The following is an 18,008-nucleotide window of genomic DNA, read 5'->3' on the forward strand; positions in this document are numbered from 1 at the left end:
CATTTCCTTCTCTTTGCCTGAAACTGATTTGTTTTGTGTACCTGGTATCTGCTCAAAAACCCAAGCATTGCCCTAAAGAACCAGCAGATTTATTTGTTTTTCCTTTTATACCAGTCTTGGGCATTTAATAGAACAAAAAAATCTTGAATAGGATAGTGCTTTCTGAGTGTTATAATTTTACAATTAAAAAAGGTGCAGAAAGAGCAGTTGGTAACATCCAACTCTACGGCAACTCTAAGGCAAATTACCATTATACATATTTAACAGGCTAAGCCCTCTCTTTGGGGAACAACCTAGTAAATAGTTTATATACCACATGCTGTCATGGGTTTGTACATACCTACTGGCTATAGTTTCAAATTGTTTAAGGATGGTAACTACACAGATTTTATTCAAACAGAAATTAAGTTTAGCCATGAACAACTACATAAACAGAATCTTCACAAAAATCAGATGATTCAGGACACAACGCGTGCTCCTTCTGTGTAAGCTTTGCTTGATCTGAACCAAAGTCACTGAAGCAGAGGACAATTTTGCTTCTGTTCTCAAAATGTCCAGCTCTAACAAGCTGTTAACATCAGCATAACTAAGCCAAGCTGCTTAGGCAGATCTCTTTTTTCTTTTTTTTTTGACTTGGGAAAATTTCCCTGTGAGTGGGGTACAAGAGTTCATTGTCTTCTAATGGCTCTTTTCTTCTTCTTCCTTTAAATATCATTTTGCCTCCAACTCCTCTCCACCAACCTCCTCCTCCTGTCTTCAAGTCCCTCCATAAATCACTCATCCAAAAATCTTCTTAGCTACAGAACCCTCCACCCCAAGGAGAAAGTACAGCTACCGTAATAAAGCTAACAGAACACTGGATATACTGTTTATTCCCTCTAAAAACTTGCCTTGCTCCTTTCTTTTGCTTGCCACCATGTCAAAACAGCAATTTTCCTGGAGCATGGAACTTATGAGCACATGACTGGTGCTTTCCAGCACAGCCAAACTGTGCTTTCAAATACCCCCAAGTCTGACAAACAGAAGCCCAAGAAACATCCATATTTTCTTTGCCATTCACAGCTGGCATACATGCTGCCCCACCAACTGGATACATTGAAATTTTAAACAGTTTGGAAAAGCCTGATAAAGAATTTAATGAGGGACTAACAACATACTCCTGGAAAAAAGCACTCACAGTATTTTAAGAGTTTAAGAGAGATGACTGCTGTACATAAACAGAAGACTGGAAAAAAAACCAGTTTACAGTGATTTGGCATTTAGATGATTTTGAAGCACACTTCAATTCTGGCCAGGCCCAGAGGGCTGAGATGCCTTTGAATTTCGATTAACATTTGCCAGTGACGAAAACTGTCTAAGTCTTACAAAGTCATTTTTTACCTGCAGTGATCTGCCAGGCGGACCCTTGCAGTGCTGCCCTTTTCTCAGCAATAGCCACCATGTTACCAGAATGAGCAAGTCCTTCCAAAGGATTTGTTTCAGTTACCATCTCTTCTTCCTCCTCCTCCACCTCCTCTACACCATGATCTCTATCCAGCACATCATCTTGTTTCTCTGCAGTCTGCCCTTGACTTTTAACCTGATTTTCTTGCCTGGCCCTCCACTGTAAGCTCTCTATAGTGTAAATTGGCTGTTCACTGCAGTCTGAAGAGAGTCCTGGACTGGACAAAGGGCCACCTCCTTCCGTGTAAACAGAAGCAAGATAGAGAAGGTTCTTCCGCGAAGAACGTGGCAAGCGAGGTCTCATGATTGTGAGGATCCTAGAAAGGAAAAGGGCAATGTAAAAGTCTTAAAAGCAAAAAAGATTCCAGATGAAAGTTTATCAAGCTGAGCTGCCTTTTAAGTGTGAGTTTCTTCCAGGACAGCTCGCTCATATATCTCCTCTAATAGGCAAATCTGATTATTCCCTGGTGGGTGGATGCTGGAATACTCCCTCTTTGTGACTAAAATTAAAGACTTGGGATACTTCTAACTGAATTCCTGCTTTGCTGTTTTCATGTGAAAAAGTTACCACCTGTGCTAAATTCCTATCACCTGTATAAGCAGTCACATCTCTGCTACCAAGTCACTTTTCTTCTGACCAGGTTGCTTCTTTAATACCTCCCCAGATAATCTCCGCTTTCATTTTGAAGGTGCAATCCTTTTAAATTCTCCTCCTTCTTCTCTTCGTAGAATCAAGGGGGAGATGAGCAGCAACAAGCAGGGTTTTATATGCACCTGCCACAATTTCTACTAGATGCAAAGGAAGGGAATGGAACGCAGCTATAACTCAGCATTTCACAAGGGACTGGCCAAAGCTGTTACAGAACACTGTTTGCTGTCCCTCTTCTAGGTCACAGGATCAAACTTACAGCTGAAGAAGGTGTGGGGTTGCCCAGCAGGGAGCTTCCAAGCAATTATCAGTCAGTCTTATCCACTGCAAAGGAACTTTATGGAGGAACAGCTCCTTCATGGACACCTGTTTGTTACAGTGTTGTCTTTTCTTCCCTTCAAAGAAGATAATGAAAACAACAAGGTGCTCAAAACTCATTAAAAATATGCCCTTTATCCCTTTCCGTTTTTATTGGAACACTCATCTTCAAATAAGTTGGCATTCCAATCCAAGTCCAAGACGAGATGTACTGACCAAATACATCAAGGTTGTTACAAGGGACGGGCCAATGCACTGACAGCTAGGTTAGCTCCACGAGGCATGACCACAGTGAGAAGCAGACATTCCCAAGCTGGTTCTGTGCATGCCATCCCCGACAGGAAAGCCACAAGGTGTGTTTGTACAGAATTGACCCAAATAAATGCAGTATACTGCTTCTGGGACCTGAGATCATTCCGGATAGTACTGCAATGCGTAGACTTACCAGCTGGGAACTACTACGATTCAGGGATCTGGGTACATAATAGATATGCTCAGCGCTGACTGAAAGCATCAAACATGAACCCATGACTGCCACAGTTACTGGCAAAATCTTGGTGCAGACTGAGCCAGACCAGGAGAGGACAGAAGAGGCGGCAAAATTAACCAGCTGGAAACCTCCGCAGGGATACACTATATTGCAGTGTAAGAGTCCTGTTAACAGAACTCCTGTGACACACTTCGAACAATTAAAGCTCTCCTGACTCTGAAATGAAACATACAGTTTGCCAATTTAAACAGTTCTAAGGAGTTAGGAACAGAAAAAATACTACTTAGTACTTTTGTGTAAGTTTAGAAGGCATGAAAATCCTGTGATAGGATTAAAAAAGGACAGCAAGACTATATAAGTGTCTTGCAAAGCCAGGCTTCTGTTAAGTGAGGAAAGAACTGGGAACAGGGAACTCATAACAGGTTGCATATAACATCTTTATTTGTTATCTACTACTGTTGCTTCCTACAAGTACTAGTATCTAGAAAAAATAGCACTTAAGGGCCTGATCTTTCATGGGAGAGATTGGCTTTTCCTATCTTGAGGAGGCTGCAGCACTTGCCAGTGACAATTTCAATTTTTTGCTAAGAAATGCATGATATACACAAGCTGCAGGTTGAAAAGTGTAAGAAATGCAACAATAAAAGCTCTATGTTCACATGACAAAATGTAATAATTAGATTATTGCACTTTCCATCTAAAGCTCACACCACTGTCCCAGTTTTCACAATAGTACAGAAGAGACTCTTTGTTGTTGTTTTTTTTTTTTTTTTTTTTTACACACAGAAATTCCAGACATACTCACCAGCGTTTACTTTGGCAATACCAGTCAGCATCTCAGAAATCCAGCTGATCAAGAACTGAGGCCGGAGTTCTGAAGAGTCAGAACATTCCTTCAACTCCATAAACATTTTCTCTATTAGGATCTGTGTAAAACTTCGGGAAAGAAGGCCTGTCAGCAAAGGCTGCCAAAAGCAGTAAAATGTCTGAGGAATTCTGAACTGCCATACCTCTTTATTTGCTGCAATAAAAAAAAAAAAAAAAGAGAAGCCAAAAATCACTGTTTTGTAATTTTTTGTGAACCACAGGTGTGACACCTGTTCCAAACTAAAGTAGTTTATTCTGAGATCACTGGTTCCGGGGTATTTCCTGGGATCCTCACTGAAGCTGGAATTATTATTTTCTTATGCTAGGGAAGTAAAACAAGCAGCAAATTGATAATTAACACAACAGCTCAGTGAAAGCAAAAAATACAATGCCTGGTCTAATCACATGGTAAACCACAGGGAAATCCTCCTGTTTTGCTAATGCCTTTCCAGTTTCAGCTTATTTCAGACATAATGAAGAGCTATTCTGTCTAAAAATACACTGCAAAGAGAAGGCACATTGAGCAAAGCAACACAGCATCAAAAAGCTCCTAAATTTTTACTACTGTAATATAGTCACAGAAATTTGAGGATCTTTCTTGGTAAGTTCTTTGGCTGGTGTTTCCAAGAGGTCCCAGGGAACTAGAAAAATTATTAATTTTCATTGCCTCTAGGTACCTAATTCTCTTGCAGAAAATCCATGCAACTCCACACGTATGGGCAGCAGCATGGAACTAAGATGCAACTGGTGATGACGCTCAAAAAAAAAACATTTAGGTTTGCTTCAAATCTTCAATGTAGAAAAGAAACTAGTGGGAGTTCATGAAATCAGTAACTATTGCAGCTAAGGGCAGAGATGCAAGCTTTGAAAGACGTTTTGGCCAGGCAGCATTCAGTGCTGAAAAGCTATCTTTCTGTGGTAAGAGATTTATGCAAAAGCAATAGCTAAGCATGGCCATAAGGGGAGACCTGGAGAACAGGTCAAAAGATGTTTAAGGACCCAGATATATGAAACATATGCAGAGAATTACAGATTTCAATATAATGAGAAAAACAGAACGGACTTGGACATAACACTAGCTATGCACTTTTTACTTATGTGGTGCCCAAAACACTAACCTTCATACTTGATATTTAGCATTTTCAGACAATCCATCTTTGGGATGAGAAAGCCATCACTGAGAAGAGCTTCAGCCACTGTCTCCCTAGAGCAATCAGAGAGTCTTATTAATGCCACGTACTCCTTTACATATCAAAACACCACTTGCACCAGTTCTGAAACAAGTTTGAGAGCCAAATACCTGGAACTATGAGGAGGTGATGTAGCTTGTTGTAAGGCACTAAAATCATATGCCAGTTTTGGGCTGGATATATCCCACTAGACTTGGAGGGAATGTGCAGTTGTGCAAACTGGAACAGAACCAGAACGTTGAAGGAAACCTTTCTGCTCGAGTTGTAGAGGCAAATATCTTGATATTTCAAAAGCCCAGGAACATTTGTCATAAACATTTCAAAAGCCCAGGAACGTTTCTCATACTGAAATACCTATGGTTTGCAGTATGACCCAAGTCTTCTGCCAGCAGGCCACCAAGATTTGAAGACGTCTGACCCACAGAGCTAGGTTACATTTCAGGGGAAAAGCCAACCCTGTTGACTTGCTGGCAAGACACACCTTAAGGTGCAGTTCACACAGCTGTTCAGCAGATAAGTCAGTTAAATCCAGTTGCAGTAGGGTCACAACTGACTGCTCTTCACTACAGCACCTACAGCTCTTTTTTGGATGTCTCTTGCCCTTGTAACTATCCTGCGAACTTCAGTTAGTTTCACAGCACTGAATGGTCCAGCTCAACGACCACTTCATCTCCTATTAGGCTGGCTTAATGCAAGTGGAAGACTGAGGGGACCCACATAGCTAGGCTGAACCGAAAGTAAAATACAGCAAAAGGGGCAGAAGTAAAATTCCCACAACTACCCCAATATCCAGCCATGGGATTCTCTTGAGTTCTTCTGTTCATGCTTCTATCCATGAGCTTGTCTATCCAAGCAAAGATACAGCACTAAAATAAACACTTCTCAGAATAAAAATCAAGGTGGCCATTTTCAAACACTGAATAAATTCCACAGAAACAACTGCTTTTGCTATCAGACTCATTGGATTTGGAATGGTAGCACCCATGTCAAACACGGCATATTTTGGTATAGAATGCATGAGAAAATTTGTCTTCTCCAATAGGGGTAACTTCCAAATCTAAACATCCAGGCATGAGGGTGACTTCGAAATCTAAACATCCAGGCGTGAGGGTGACTTCGAAATCTAAATATCCAGGTGTGAGGGTGACTTCCAAATCTAAACATCCAGGAGTGACTTAGATCCAATACAGGATTTTTATAAATACAAACAGCAGCTGAAGATCTCAGAATGCAGAAACAACACACACAAACACTAAACCACTTTGTCATAGTAGATGATGTGGTGGGAGATCAGAAGGCAAGTGGTAGAATGTAATTTATTTTTAAAATTAAAATCCAGCTTCAATCCTTCTCTTCTCTGGAAACTGTTCCAGCATAATTACCATTATTCCTACATGCAATGACTGATCATCACCAACTATTAAGGACATCTCCATGCAGATGGCAGCTTCAGTAAAGAACCATTTAAGCAGAAGAACATCTGACTAAGAAAGGTCCACTGGGTCAGTTCTCTGATGCAGACAGGAGAGGATCCTTTGCAGTTAGCTCATTTTGCTTTAGGTCTAAAGGAATCTGCCCTCTGCACAATCCAAATTACAGGGTATGTCGATAAGGGAAATGAAAGGCTTTACTCAGAATTACATAGGCATTCTAAATTAAAAAAGCACTTTCACAGGTCGCTTGACATATTCAAGAGAACTCCTAAACTCTATTATCCCTGAGTCCATAATGCAAGTTTCCAAACCTAATGAAGTCACAACCTTGTCAAATGCATTCCGTGCCAGCCTTCCTCCCTCCCACGGGGTCTATTTTCCGTGAGTGAATAATCAAAAAAATTTTCTCTCTTAAATGAAAGCAAGCCGAGTCCTTAAAATAAGCATCTTCAGAAATACATAGGAGACTGCAGGAACAACCCTGTCGTCAGCTGAGAAGGAAAGTACCAAATGGGATCCACCCAAGGGTACTGAGAGAGCTCTTTCAAACATCGAGCCACTTTCAATCATTTATCAGCAGTCCTGGCTAATCAGGGAGGTCCCAGCTGACTGGAGGTCAGCAAATGCGATGCCCATCCACAAGAAGGGCCGGAAGGAGGATCTGGGGAACCACAGGCCTGTCAGCCTGACCTCGGTGCTGGGGAAGGTTATTGAGCAGATCATCTTGAATGCCATCACGCGGCATGTACAGGACAACCAGGGGATCAGGCCCAGTCAGCACGGGTTTATGAAAGGCAGGTGCTGCTAGACCAACTTGATCTCCTTCTACGACCAGGTGACCCGCTTAGAGGATGAGGGAAAGGATGTGGTCTACCTGGACTTTAGTAAAGCCTTTGACACCGTTTCCCACAGCGTTCTGGAGAAACTGGCTGCTCATGGCTTGGACGGGCGTACTCTTCACTGGGTAAAAAACTGGCTGGACAGCCGGGCCCAGAGAGTTGTGGTGAATGGAGTTAAATCCAGTTGGCGGCCGGTCACGAGCGGTGTTCCCCAGGGCTCAGTGCTGGGGCCGGTCCTGTTCAATATCTTCATCAATGATCTGGACGAGGGGATCGAGTGCTCCCTCAGTCAGTTTGCAGATGACACCAAGCTGGGCGGGAGTGTTGATCTGCTGGAGGGCAGGAAGGCTCTGCAGAGGGACCTGGACAGGCTGGATGGATGGGCCGAGGCCAATGTATGAGGTTCAACAAGGCCAAGTGCCGGGTCCTGTACTTGGGCCACAACAACCCCATGCAACGCTACAGGCTTGGGGAAGAGTGGCTGGAAAGTGCCCAGAGGAAAAGGACCTGGGGGTGCTGGTTGACAGCCGGCTGAACATGAGCCGGCCGTGTGCCCAGGTGGCCAAGAAGGCCAATGGCATCCTGGCCTGTATCAGAACTAGCGTGGCCAGCAGGAGCAGGGAGGTGATCGTGCCCCTGTACTCGGCACTGGTGAGGCCGCACCTCAAATACTGTGTTCAGTTTTGGGCCCCTCACCACAAGAAGGACATGGAGGTGCTGGAGCGTGTCCAGAGGAGGGCAACGAAGCTGGTGAAGGGCCTGGAGCACAAGTGTGATGGGGAGCGGCTGAGGGGTCTGGGGTTGTTTAGTCTGGAGAAGAGGAGGCTGAGGGGAGACCTCATCGCGCTCTACAACTACCTGAAAGGTAGTTACTCCCAAGTAACAGCGATAGGACGAGAGGAAACGGCCTCAAGTTGCGCCAAGGGAGGTTTAGATTGGACATTAGGAAAAATTTCTTTACTGAAAGAGTGGTCAGGCCTTGGAACAGGCTGCCGAGGGAAGTGGTGGAGTCACCATCCCTGAAGGTATTTAAAAGACGTGTAGATGTGGTGCTTAGGGACATGGTTTAGTGGTGCACTTGGCAGTGCTAGGTTATTGGTTGGACTTCATGTTCTTAAACCTAAACAATTCTATGATTCTATTCTATGATTCTATACACACACACACATATATCTATAAATAAAAACATTCTTGCCAAAACTTCTCTCTGAACAGTGAGCACACAAGGCAGTTAAATGCAATTGCAAAATCTCTCTGCAGTAGCGTCACTACTGAAGGGTTTGGCTCTTTGCTAGTTTTGCAAGCTGTGAGTTGTGAAACAGTCCCACATTCTTGGCTGCTCTAAGTGGGGGATTTCCCTGCATATCAGAGCGGCTATTTTAAAGAAGTTGCCTGATCATTAGGAGTCACTCAGGAAACCACGAAACAGCTAACAGAAACAAAACCCACAAGACAGAAAAAAATACATTTTTATAGTCATAGAAACCAGCTTCCTCCTCTCGGTTTTGTCTTATTTGAAGCCTGTGCTTAAGGGAACCATCAAAAAAGCCTTATTCAATGTAGCACAATGCAGTGAAGACAAAGTTCTTATGAAAGCATTACTGCCAGATTTGATTACTTAAGAAATGACAGATACTCTAGAGATACTATACCATCAGACTTTTTTGTTGGAACAAAGGATCTGGTGATGCTGTTTTTCACAGATTCTTGCCCCGTCCTTGAAATTTCTTTAGGCCACACCTAGTATCCGAGTTTCATACCCTTACCTAGGTTACTGGGCTGGAATTCCAAACAAAGCTCTCAGAAAACTGACAGGGAAAGCTGGAAACGAAATCAGGCCCTTGAGATGTGCCATCTAGTTCTAGGACTTTCCCAGACAGATGACAAACTTCTTAAACTGCTTTAATTTTGGAAGCAGCATCTCCTAAGCACACCAATTCATTGGTGCCCTGTAATCCATGCTATCACCTACACCTCAGGGAAGGATGTGTAAAAATTCTATACTACTGCCACTTTACCTTCTAAAGAAATGACTGCAAAGCAGTGAAATTCCCAACACATTGTGCAGGAATTAAATGTTTCATTTGTAATGCACAGCTATCCTAAAATATTTCCACAAGTAGGACTTTCTGAAAGACAGGAAAAGACTAACCCTTCCATTTGACTTACCAACATATAAGGACACAAGCCTACACATTGCAATGACAACACTGAAGCATCTTAAATACTCATTCACAATAACAGCTTTTCAGAAGAAAAGATTCATGCATAGGCACTTTTGGACTAACAGAAGCTGTTTAACAGAACATGATAACTGCACAGATTCCTTCCAAGGTAGAGGTGGTGTTTGGGGCAGGATGGTTACTTTTCAAGTCTTCTCTGCATCTGCCAGACCAGAGTTTCCTGTAGAAACAGTAATGCAAAAAAGGCTGCCACATTCTGGTGACAGCACCCTGTACAGAACAGCATTCCACTGAATCAGATTCAAGCAGCTTAAAGCTGCACTTGAATTCAAGCCTGTTAAACTGTTCCAGAGGTGCCAGGCTGACTGCAGGAAAACAAACTCTTGCTTACTTGCCCACTGGCCAGATACACCACAAGCAGGCCTACACAGGTTCCCCCCCAACTCCGCTGCTCTCAGAATATTTGCTCAGGAGCACCCTTCAGAAGCAAGGGGCAAAATGTAACCAAGCTCGGCAGCAGCAAAGCTACTTATGACAAGCTGTGATAACTGTTGATGCTGAACACAAGCACCACTTTGAGTCAGACTACTAGTATCCTGGAGTTGGGAAGTGCTCTGGAGACATTGTGTCCTCTGCAAAGCAGAAAACTGGCTATTGATGTTAGGGGGTATGGGTTTTTTGTTCGTTTGTTTGTTTTAAAGTTACTACTTCCAAAGAAAGACTAGAGATTCCCCTGTTTACTGCACACTCCTGGGTCAGCAATGGCTCCATGTTAGGATGATGTTAGAAAACTCATCATGTGCTGTAATCTTTTCATTGAACAGAACTCCAAAGAGGCTTCCCTTCCCCTGCCCTCCAGCCGTACACAGACAGGCACAGTAGTGAAGGTTTAATCAACAGCCCTGCCTCAGAATCCCATCCCACTTACTTGCTGTCCATTCTGACAGTTTAGGCACTGATGAGATGGTGAAGAGTTCTTCTGAGAATCACCCATGAAATATATAAAGATATAATGTGATATGCTTAAGATGGAAACTGGAGATTATTTAAAGGGAAAAATGTTAGCATGGTTTGGTTGTGCTAGTAGTAAAGAACAAGCATTGCAGAGCCCTCGGAACTGGCTGGGTATTCCAAGTGTTTGTATTTTCAAATATGCCATCAGTTCCAAGGGTTTCAAAAATGAAGCTGCTCCAAATCCCCTCCTCACCCCCCAGCACATGGTATTTCGCAGCTTGATGAGGAGAACAACTTTGAAACACTGGTGCCTCAAAGGCCACAAATACAGTCACTAGCATCTAAATTCTATGTTTGAGTATTCTGGGGGAAGATTTAATTTGATACGTGAAGTAGATTCTTGATTCTTTTGGAAATTCACCCAATCGGGGTTGAATGTACTTTGTGCAGCTGCATGGGACAAATAGCAAGAGCTGATGCAACAGATGGTTCATACAAAGATGATGACAAAGAACCACTAGAACGTGATTTAACACACTTTCATGCGATACCACAAGCATGTTTTGCAGAATTAGTGCACAGCAAGCGAATCAAAAGCACAGTATTTTCCAAATTAAGTACTTGTTTTGATCATATACTTATAGAACAGTACTGTTATGAAAACTAAGTTTTGCACAGACGTAAACTAACAGGAGAGCATGCCAACAAGGCAGCATTAGAAAGACCTCAAATACATGATTATCTTAAGATCTTCACTACTTTGGTTTTCCTATATGGAAAGGGACTTCCTACGATCTTTTACCTGTTACCAATGTGTTACAACTATTGCTTGAACGTTTCCTGCAAAATCCATTTCACATGAGATGAAGTCTCTTGTCCTCACTCGAACCTTTCAAAATCCTTGTTTCGTACTGTGGCAGCCTGTTTCTCCTCTACCATCTAGCTGATGCCAGGTTCAAATACCTATTTATATATAAAAGCAGCTGCACTTGGTCCATTCGTGTTCTGACAGTGGCTAACAGTGGCTTAGGGAGAGAGTATCAGAATCACAGGTAGGTACAGTGGCTTGCTTCCACCAGTACCTTCCAACCATCTAGCAACAAGACAGTTTAAGTGATATAGAAGTCGCATGTTTAGTAAGTTATGCTTCTCGTAACAGAATCTTCATGCCTTCTAGCTCATTACTCCATCCTCAGCAACCGATGGGCAATGCAACTAAGGTGCAAGTGTCTTCCACAACATCTGATAACCTCTTAAACTAATCAGCAGCTTGTATGGCATATATATTTATATTCAAAACATCAGGAGTTATAGCTCGTATCATCTCTCTACAGTTACACTGATTACATTTCTCAGAGTGGGACAAGATCTTCATGCAAATTTATATAGTAATCATGTCTCAACACACTGGGTCCTAGAGGCCCTGTAGTAATAGAAAGATAGAAAGTATAGAAGAGGCCAAGTATTGCCCTGCAATTTTGAAGAATTCTAAAGGTTACTGTGAAATCAAAGTCTACACAAGGTTGTTGGGAGGGCTTTTGAAGACACTGAAGATGCTGACACGCCTTGGGGCCAGCACAGCTAAGTCAGGGACAACACCCTGGAGACCGTCTGGCACAGGAAACATTACTCATTAACACAGACTAACAATTCAATCCTCAAAGATGTTGAGGAAATCAACCAATTGCTTTATCCATGATCAGCTGAACAACATGGCGAAAAGGTAGTGCAATAGGTCTACAGGCCCAGCTCTGCACTGTACCTTTCCCCTCAGTTCCTTATCAGAGACATACCTGTTCTCTTGCATCAGGTCTTTGATCTGAGCCAAAATCCAGTCCACTTCTGAAGAGGAATCGGACCACAGTTCTCGAGACTTCGAAACAGACTGCACAGTCTGCATAACCTGAGTGAAGGAAAAATCCAAGCATTAACAGAAAACATGCTCCAATGACGAACAGAAAGGCATTGCTATGAAGAGAAGATGCACATGCTATACGTACTTCACCAACAGCACTTCAAAAAACTCACGGAAGTTCCCCTTCCTAGGAATATATTAAAAATTAATATAGGCCATGTCATACTTGGAAAAGGCCTGAATTAAAAAGGCAGCAGCACCAAGGAGTCACAGTCCTGGCATCCTCATTTTGGTTCTAAACCTTGCTCTCCCTGACTTCGGCACGAACCAGGACAGACTCATTTTGAATCATTAACTCCACATGTGGGGTGGGGATGAGGTTGCCTACTCAGGACAAGGTTTTGCCAGCCATATTATGCATACAGTAGACCAAAATGTCAAATCAACACAGCCATTTAGGCAACCTGTAATCAGCTGAGAGCATCTGATGAGACTACCAGGTTGTACCAAGAATGGAAGAGAGAATATTGGAGGTTAGTACTCCTCTGAAAGTTAGTGATTTCTTGGTTTGAGTTATACCTTATCTGAGTCTGTCCAGCAAGGTAAGACATGTCTTCTACTTATGCTCACAACCTACCCAAGTGGGAATTTTACCATCACCACGTTCTATAAAATATTGGCATGAAGTATGCTACATCACCAACAAGTATCTAGCAGATTCTTTCTGGAAGACAATAACTACTGAGAGAAAAAAAGAAATTATTTTTCCTGCCAGGTAGGAATGTAATGTAAAATGAGACTGGAAAACCAAGGTGTCATTTTCAGGACTATGATAAGCTCTCTTAACCTCTATGTGCAAAGCTACTACTGCATGCAAAAGATACTTTAGATGAAATCAAGTGTAAAGACATGATCTAAAGTGACTGAAGAACCTCTAGCCTACCCATACAAACAATCAGACAACAAAGTATACAGCCCCCATGACAGAGCTTATTTTGGCCTAGTTTACACCTTACAGATTTATATAAACTTCTAAGTACAATAAGTAGTTAACAAAATAGCTAGAGAAGTATCTGGATCAGAGACTGTACAGTTACACTGTTATAAAGATGACTTAGGTATAAGTGATTCTCCTTCTTACATGAAAAAGATTAGAGACAGACTATATATTTATGCAGGGAGACTCGCAGCAGAGAGAGCACACCCTGCAGGGAGACTAGCAAAGATACTGTACCAGTCTTGCTATGCCAATCCAGGGTGTTTAAATACAAGCCTAAAAAAGCTTCAAGTAGTATTTATTTGATATTTGAAACATTCAGTTGCTGTCACGGTTAGGAAATTATTTGGATGCACCAAACTATCTGCCCTTAAAGGGCACAAGAACAAGTTCACGTCATTTTTTTCAATCAATTTCTAAGTTTCAGAGATTTTATCAGCTATAATCAGTTTTACATTACAGGTCTATTGTTGTACAGAACAGAGTTTCAGAGGCCTACAAAGGACCAATGTGCTTGCATCTATTCAAATTACTGGCAATAGTCATTAATGCCTAAAAGTAGTATTATACTTTTTATTAAAGACAAACTTCAGTTAAGAACTTGCAGGTACCAGCCATAAGGAGTAACACTCCTTTGCTGCTGACAGATTTTGGCAAGTCGTTTACCCATCCCTACTCAGTGTACCTCAGAGTGGCAAAAATGATATAATAAAAGAAGCTACATCCACAATACATGTATCTACAGAGCATTCTTTTTCCACAATTCAGGTGTATTTTGTTATAGTTGACAGACTTTCAAGTGCACCACTTGAAATCAGTCAACAGGAAAGGCAGCTTACAGGGTGAACAAAGAAATTTCAAAAGCACAGTATGCAGCATTCAATTAAATTAAGGCATATAACATAAGAGTTTATCCTTCAGCCTGTATTTACACCATTTCGATGAGATAAGGAGAGTTTCACACGAGCTTTGAAACAAAAGTTTTGAAATTACTCTTTAGCAATTGACTGACCGCTCCTTTCCTCCATTCAACCCTGGCCAGTTTAGATTTTGAAGTTGCATTTTCCTATTCAGTTTGAAGTACTTCCCTCTGTTCTGTTAATATGTTAAGAGGTCGCTCACCACATATAATCAATTTGTCTCCTTTACGATGCAATGCAAAATGTACAAAATAAGCCAGTACCAAATACAGAAAGGGAACAATGAACAAACGAGAATCACATTATATATTCCAAACCCAAGACAATGAAGGAAACTGGATGTTCATTTTCAATAAAATTCCAGACCCTTGTTCTCATTGCTGATTAAGTCTACGCTTCACTAGAATGTTAGCACACTCTCTCCTTTAGCCCTTAATGATATTAATCAGAATAAAAGTGAGAACAGCTCCCCAATAACAACAGTATGTTGGTGAAGTCATATCCAAAGACATTTTACAGGGTCTGTAACCCAGCTCTCAACACATCTTACGAACTATCCCATTATTAAGAAGGGAAGCTGACCGGAGAGGGTTTTCTGGGGCAAATTATTCACAAATCTGAACTGCAGCACCTCAGCCACTGGGCCACTGCAAAAATATACAATGTATGATAGAAAACATGAGCTAATGACTTCTGAATGACAAGTCTCAATTTCCAGAGACACTAGGATGGACGAAAACAAACTGAGTACTACGCACCTGCACAAGGAAGACCTGGGATCTCCAACAAGTACATACCATTTTATAAAAATGAACAAAGTGTTTGCATTAGAAACCATCACAGCTCAAATTGCTTGTTCTCTGCAGTGAAGCTTTACTTTGGCAAGCCGTGTATGACAACACTAGGAGAGATATCTGAACAAGGAAGTAACCAAGCCCCTCTCCGCACATGCAGCAGTCACACGGGCTACGCACTGGACAGCAGTACTACTTTAGGCAAGAGTACACAACCTGGCAAGCCTTGGTAGCACGTTGGACACGGGCGTACTGCCACCTCTGCAGCACTGATACATATATCACTTCTGTATCACTGACGCTTCTGGACAGATTCAAACTGCGGGAGGACGCTACAGGGAGAAAAAAGGGATCCCTGCAGTTATATGAAATATAACTGAAACTATGAAAATATGAAACTCCTGGCACAGCAACTGTGTCGTACTAGCACTCAGATATTTCAAATGAGGCCTGGCCAAGAGTACCATTCTTCAGTTTGGGCAAGAATGAAGAGATGACTTACTGCCCCAAGCAGAAAAAGAGAAGAACCAAAAGTGCTGATGATTAGACTGCACTTACCCGAAACTGCTCAGTCTTGTAGGATAACAGCACATCTCTGACTTTTTCTAGAAATAAATATAAATATATAGTTTAAACAGGGAATGGATCAACTATATAAGCGAATTTTGTATCTGGGCAAGCTGCTTAGTTCTGCTGAACATACACTCAAGGAAAACATCAGTCAAATGAAGTCATAAATTGTGATTTGGATAACATTCTTCGACTCCTAGAGCTCCCAGACTTTTGCAGCAACATAAATTTTATCAAGTGGGGTTGAACCAGAAGTTCAGTATTTTATCACTAACAGTGGGCAAAGACAGGCAAGTTGGATAAATCCAGACAGCTCAAAAAAAATCCCTAAATAGATCAGTTTAGGAAGAAATTGCTTCCATAGACAGTTCATGTTCTGATGCATATTTGTATTCCTTATACTTGCATTTTAAATCTATTGCAACAGCACTGTGTCACAAACCAACCATATCCTTATTGGACTTCATTAAACTTTAATTTACCATCTACATGAAATGTCCTTTCTCTATCCACGGACCACTTTTACTGTACCTGAAATAGCACCATCTTTCAAAATACTTCACCATTCAGGTGTCATTGCCACCTATCAAAGATGCCCACCACCCAGTATCAACTAGATAAAACTTCAGATGCATTTGAACTGTAGGACTGATTACCATTGCCATTCCACTACTCTGGACATATAAATCACTGAATCTACTGTATCATTCTGTGGTTCTCTCTTTTGGCAACTGGGGGTGGGGTGGTTTTTTTTTTTTAGGGTAGCCAGGGAGAGGAAGGAATAGCACATGCTTGGATCTCATCCAACATGAAGTCAGACAGGAGCCCAGATATACACTCTGACAAGAAAAGTGGTAAGTGCTGCTGCCAAGTTTAGTACTGCCCCTAGGTTTGGACTGTTCTAATAAATTCTGTATTAAACTCAAAGCGCACAACAAATTAGCTACTATTTTCTGGATCACAGCTACTGTATCTAAGTATTAATCCGTTATAAAGGAATCTAGAAAAGACTTGCAACAAATCCAAAGATTCTGAAGCCAGAAAGATCATTACAGTCACCTAGTGTGACCTTCCAGGGAGCAATAAGGGTCACTTCAGCATTTCTGCACTCTCTGCACCTTGGATTGGGCTGCTGTAACCTGTTGGGTGAGTTACTCCCCGTAAGCACGCCATGTTTTGTCAGAAAAAATTATGACTAATTGGTTTTACTGTTTGAAGTACTGTTCAATACCTCACATGCCTCAAACTTGCAGATCAGCCATCTAATCTCAACTCCTGCTTCCTCCAGTAAGTCATTCAAACTAGAAATCCACTTTGAAAAAAAGCTCCTTATTTTGGATTCAAAGACTTCTGGTGATGGAAAAGCAACCACTGGAACAGTTTACCAAAGTTTTCCCATTGTTTTGCACTTTGTATCTTAGATTATGTTCAGGTTGAGATACCTGTGATTTTTTGCTTTTTAATATTATTGGCAGCTAGTGATTTTTCTGTCCACATGCAAAGTATTTTGAAACGGGCTGAACTGCTTTTATCCTGCTTTTGCTCAAGTTATGAATCTACAGAGTTTTGAGGGGTATAAAAGGACCATAGCCTTCTTTGTAGTAGTGGCCTCAATACTAAAACTGTGGTTGTCAAGAGACTACAACTAATTTTTCAATGCTTGGTCCTAAACCATCCCAGCATAACTGTTGCTACTGATTAGGATACTCCATATTCAATAGAAGTAAAAGATTTTATGCTAAAAATTCAGTGAGCTAATACCAGAAAAGTCAGTCACCCCAAGAATCCACCTAGGCCCAAAGAGGAATCCCAAAACCTGAGCTGAAGGTGTATCTTTATGCATTGTCAGGGCTTTAAAACTGCTTTCTCTAGCATGGGACATATCTAATCCTCGTATCTGCTGTTGTTCTAGGGACACCTACCATGGAATTCCTTGTGTTTCTGACAGGCCTCATGCTGTGGGGTTCGAATCTCCCATGCATCATTGTCCAACTCTGCATTTGCTTCCACCCCTTCCTGCTCCTCGTCCTCGTCCTCACTTTCTTCACACAAGTTATTGCCCAGCTGACGGCTCCAATATGTCTTTCGTAGCCAGTCCAGCACAACATCACAACCTAAGGGAGAAGAGAAAACATTCTCTTCTCAGAGAGGTTTTCTTTGTTATCGAAAAAAAATAATATAGGTGATGCATTGCTAACTTGCATTGTGGAAAAAAAATGCTGTTAACAAGTTACGAACCCTGAAATCACACACAACTCCATTAATGAAAAGGTGAAGGAGATTTAAAAAAAAAAAAAAACAAAAAAACACCACAACAAAAAAACCCCACAAGCCAGTATCACAGGCCTGGTAACACCCACCCACTGTCTTTTTGGCAACAAAAAAGATTGGACACTGCTATAGCGCTGCACCTCACTCAAGCTAGGCCAAATTTAAGCAGAAACTAAGTCCCAGCAGTGGCGTTCTGATGAGAAAATGAGTCAATTCTTTAGTATTACCATGATCA

At 41.7% G+C, this 18,008-nt stretch overlaps 1 protein-coding gene across 8 annotated transcripts in view; it reads right to left on the bottom strand.

Moving 5' to 3' along the window:
- The window catches only part of LAS1L (LAS1 like ribosome biogenesis factor), a 39,833-nt gene that overhangs the window by 18,673 nt on the left and 3,152 nt on the right, over positions 1-18,008 (bottom strand). For 6 of the 8 annotated variants that reach the window (XR_012675486.1, XM_075161854.1, XM_075161852.1 and 3 more), the window contains exons 5-11: positions 17,425-17,616; positions 15,491-15,537; positions 12,160-12,269; positions 4,886-4,971; positions 3,706-3,921; positions 2,352-2,487; positions 1,381-1,760 (exon numbers count right to left, since the gene is read on the bottom strand). Coding sequence is in view for 7 of the 8 variants with exons in the window: in XM_075161854.1 (XP_075017955.1) it covers positions 1,381-1,760; positions 2,352-2,487; positions 3,706-3,921; positions 4,886-4,971; positions 12,160-12,269; positions 15,491-15,537; positions 17,425-17,616 (1,167 nt within the window). In the remaining variant the exon portion in view is untranslated. The remainder of the gene's footprint in view (positions 1-1,380; positions 1,761-2,351; positions 2,488-3,705; positions 3,922-4,885; positions 4,972-12,159; positions 12,270-15,490; positions 15,538-17,424; positions 17,617-18,008) is intronic. The other 2 variants (XM_075161857.1, XM_075161858.1) reach the window with 2 other exon arrangements.

This window comes from Calonectris borealis, chromosome 13, assembly GCF_964195595.1.
Source record: "Calonectris borealis chromosome 13, bCalBor7.hap1.2, whole genome shotgun sequence".
Lineage (NCBI taxonomy): Eukaryota > Metazoa > Chordata > Aves > Procellariiformes > Procellariidae > Calonectris > Calonectris borealis.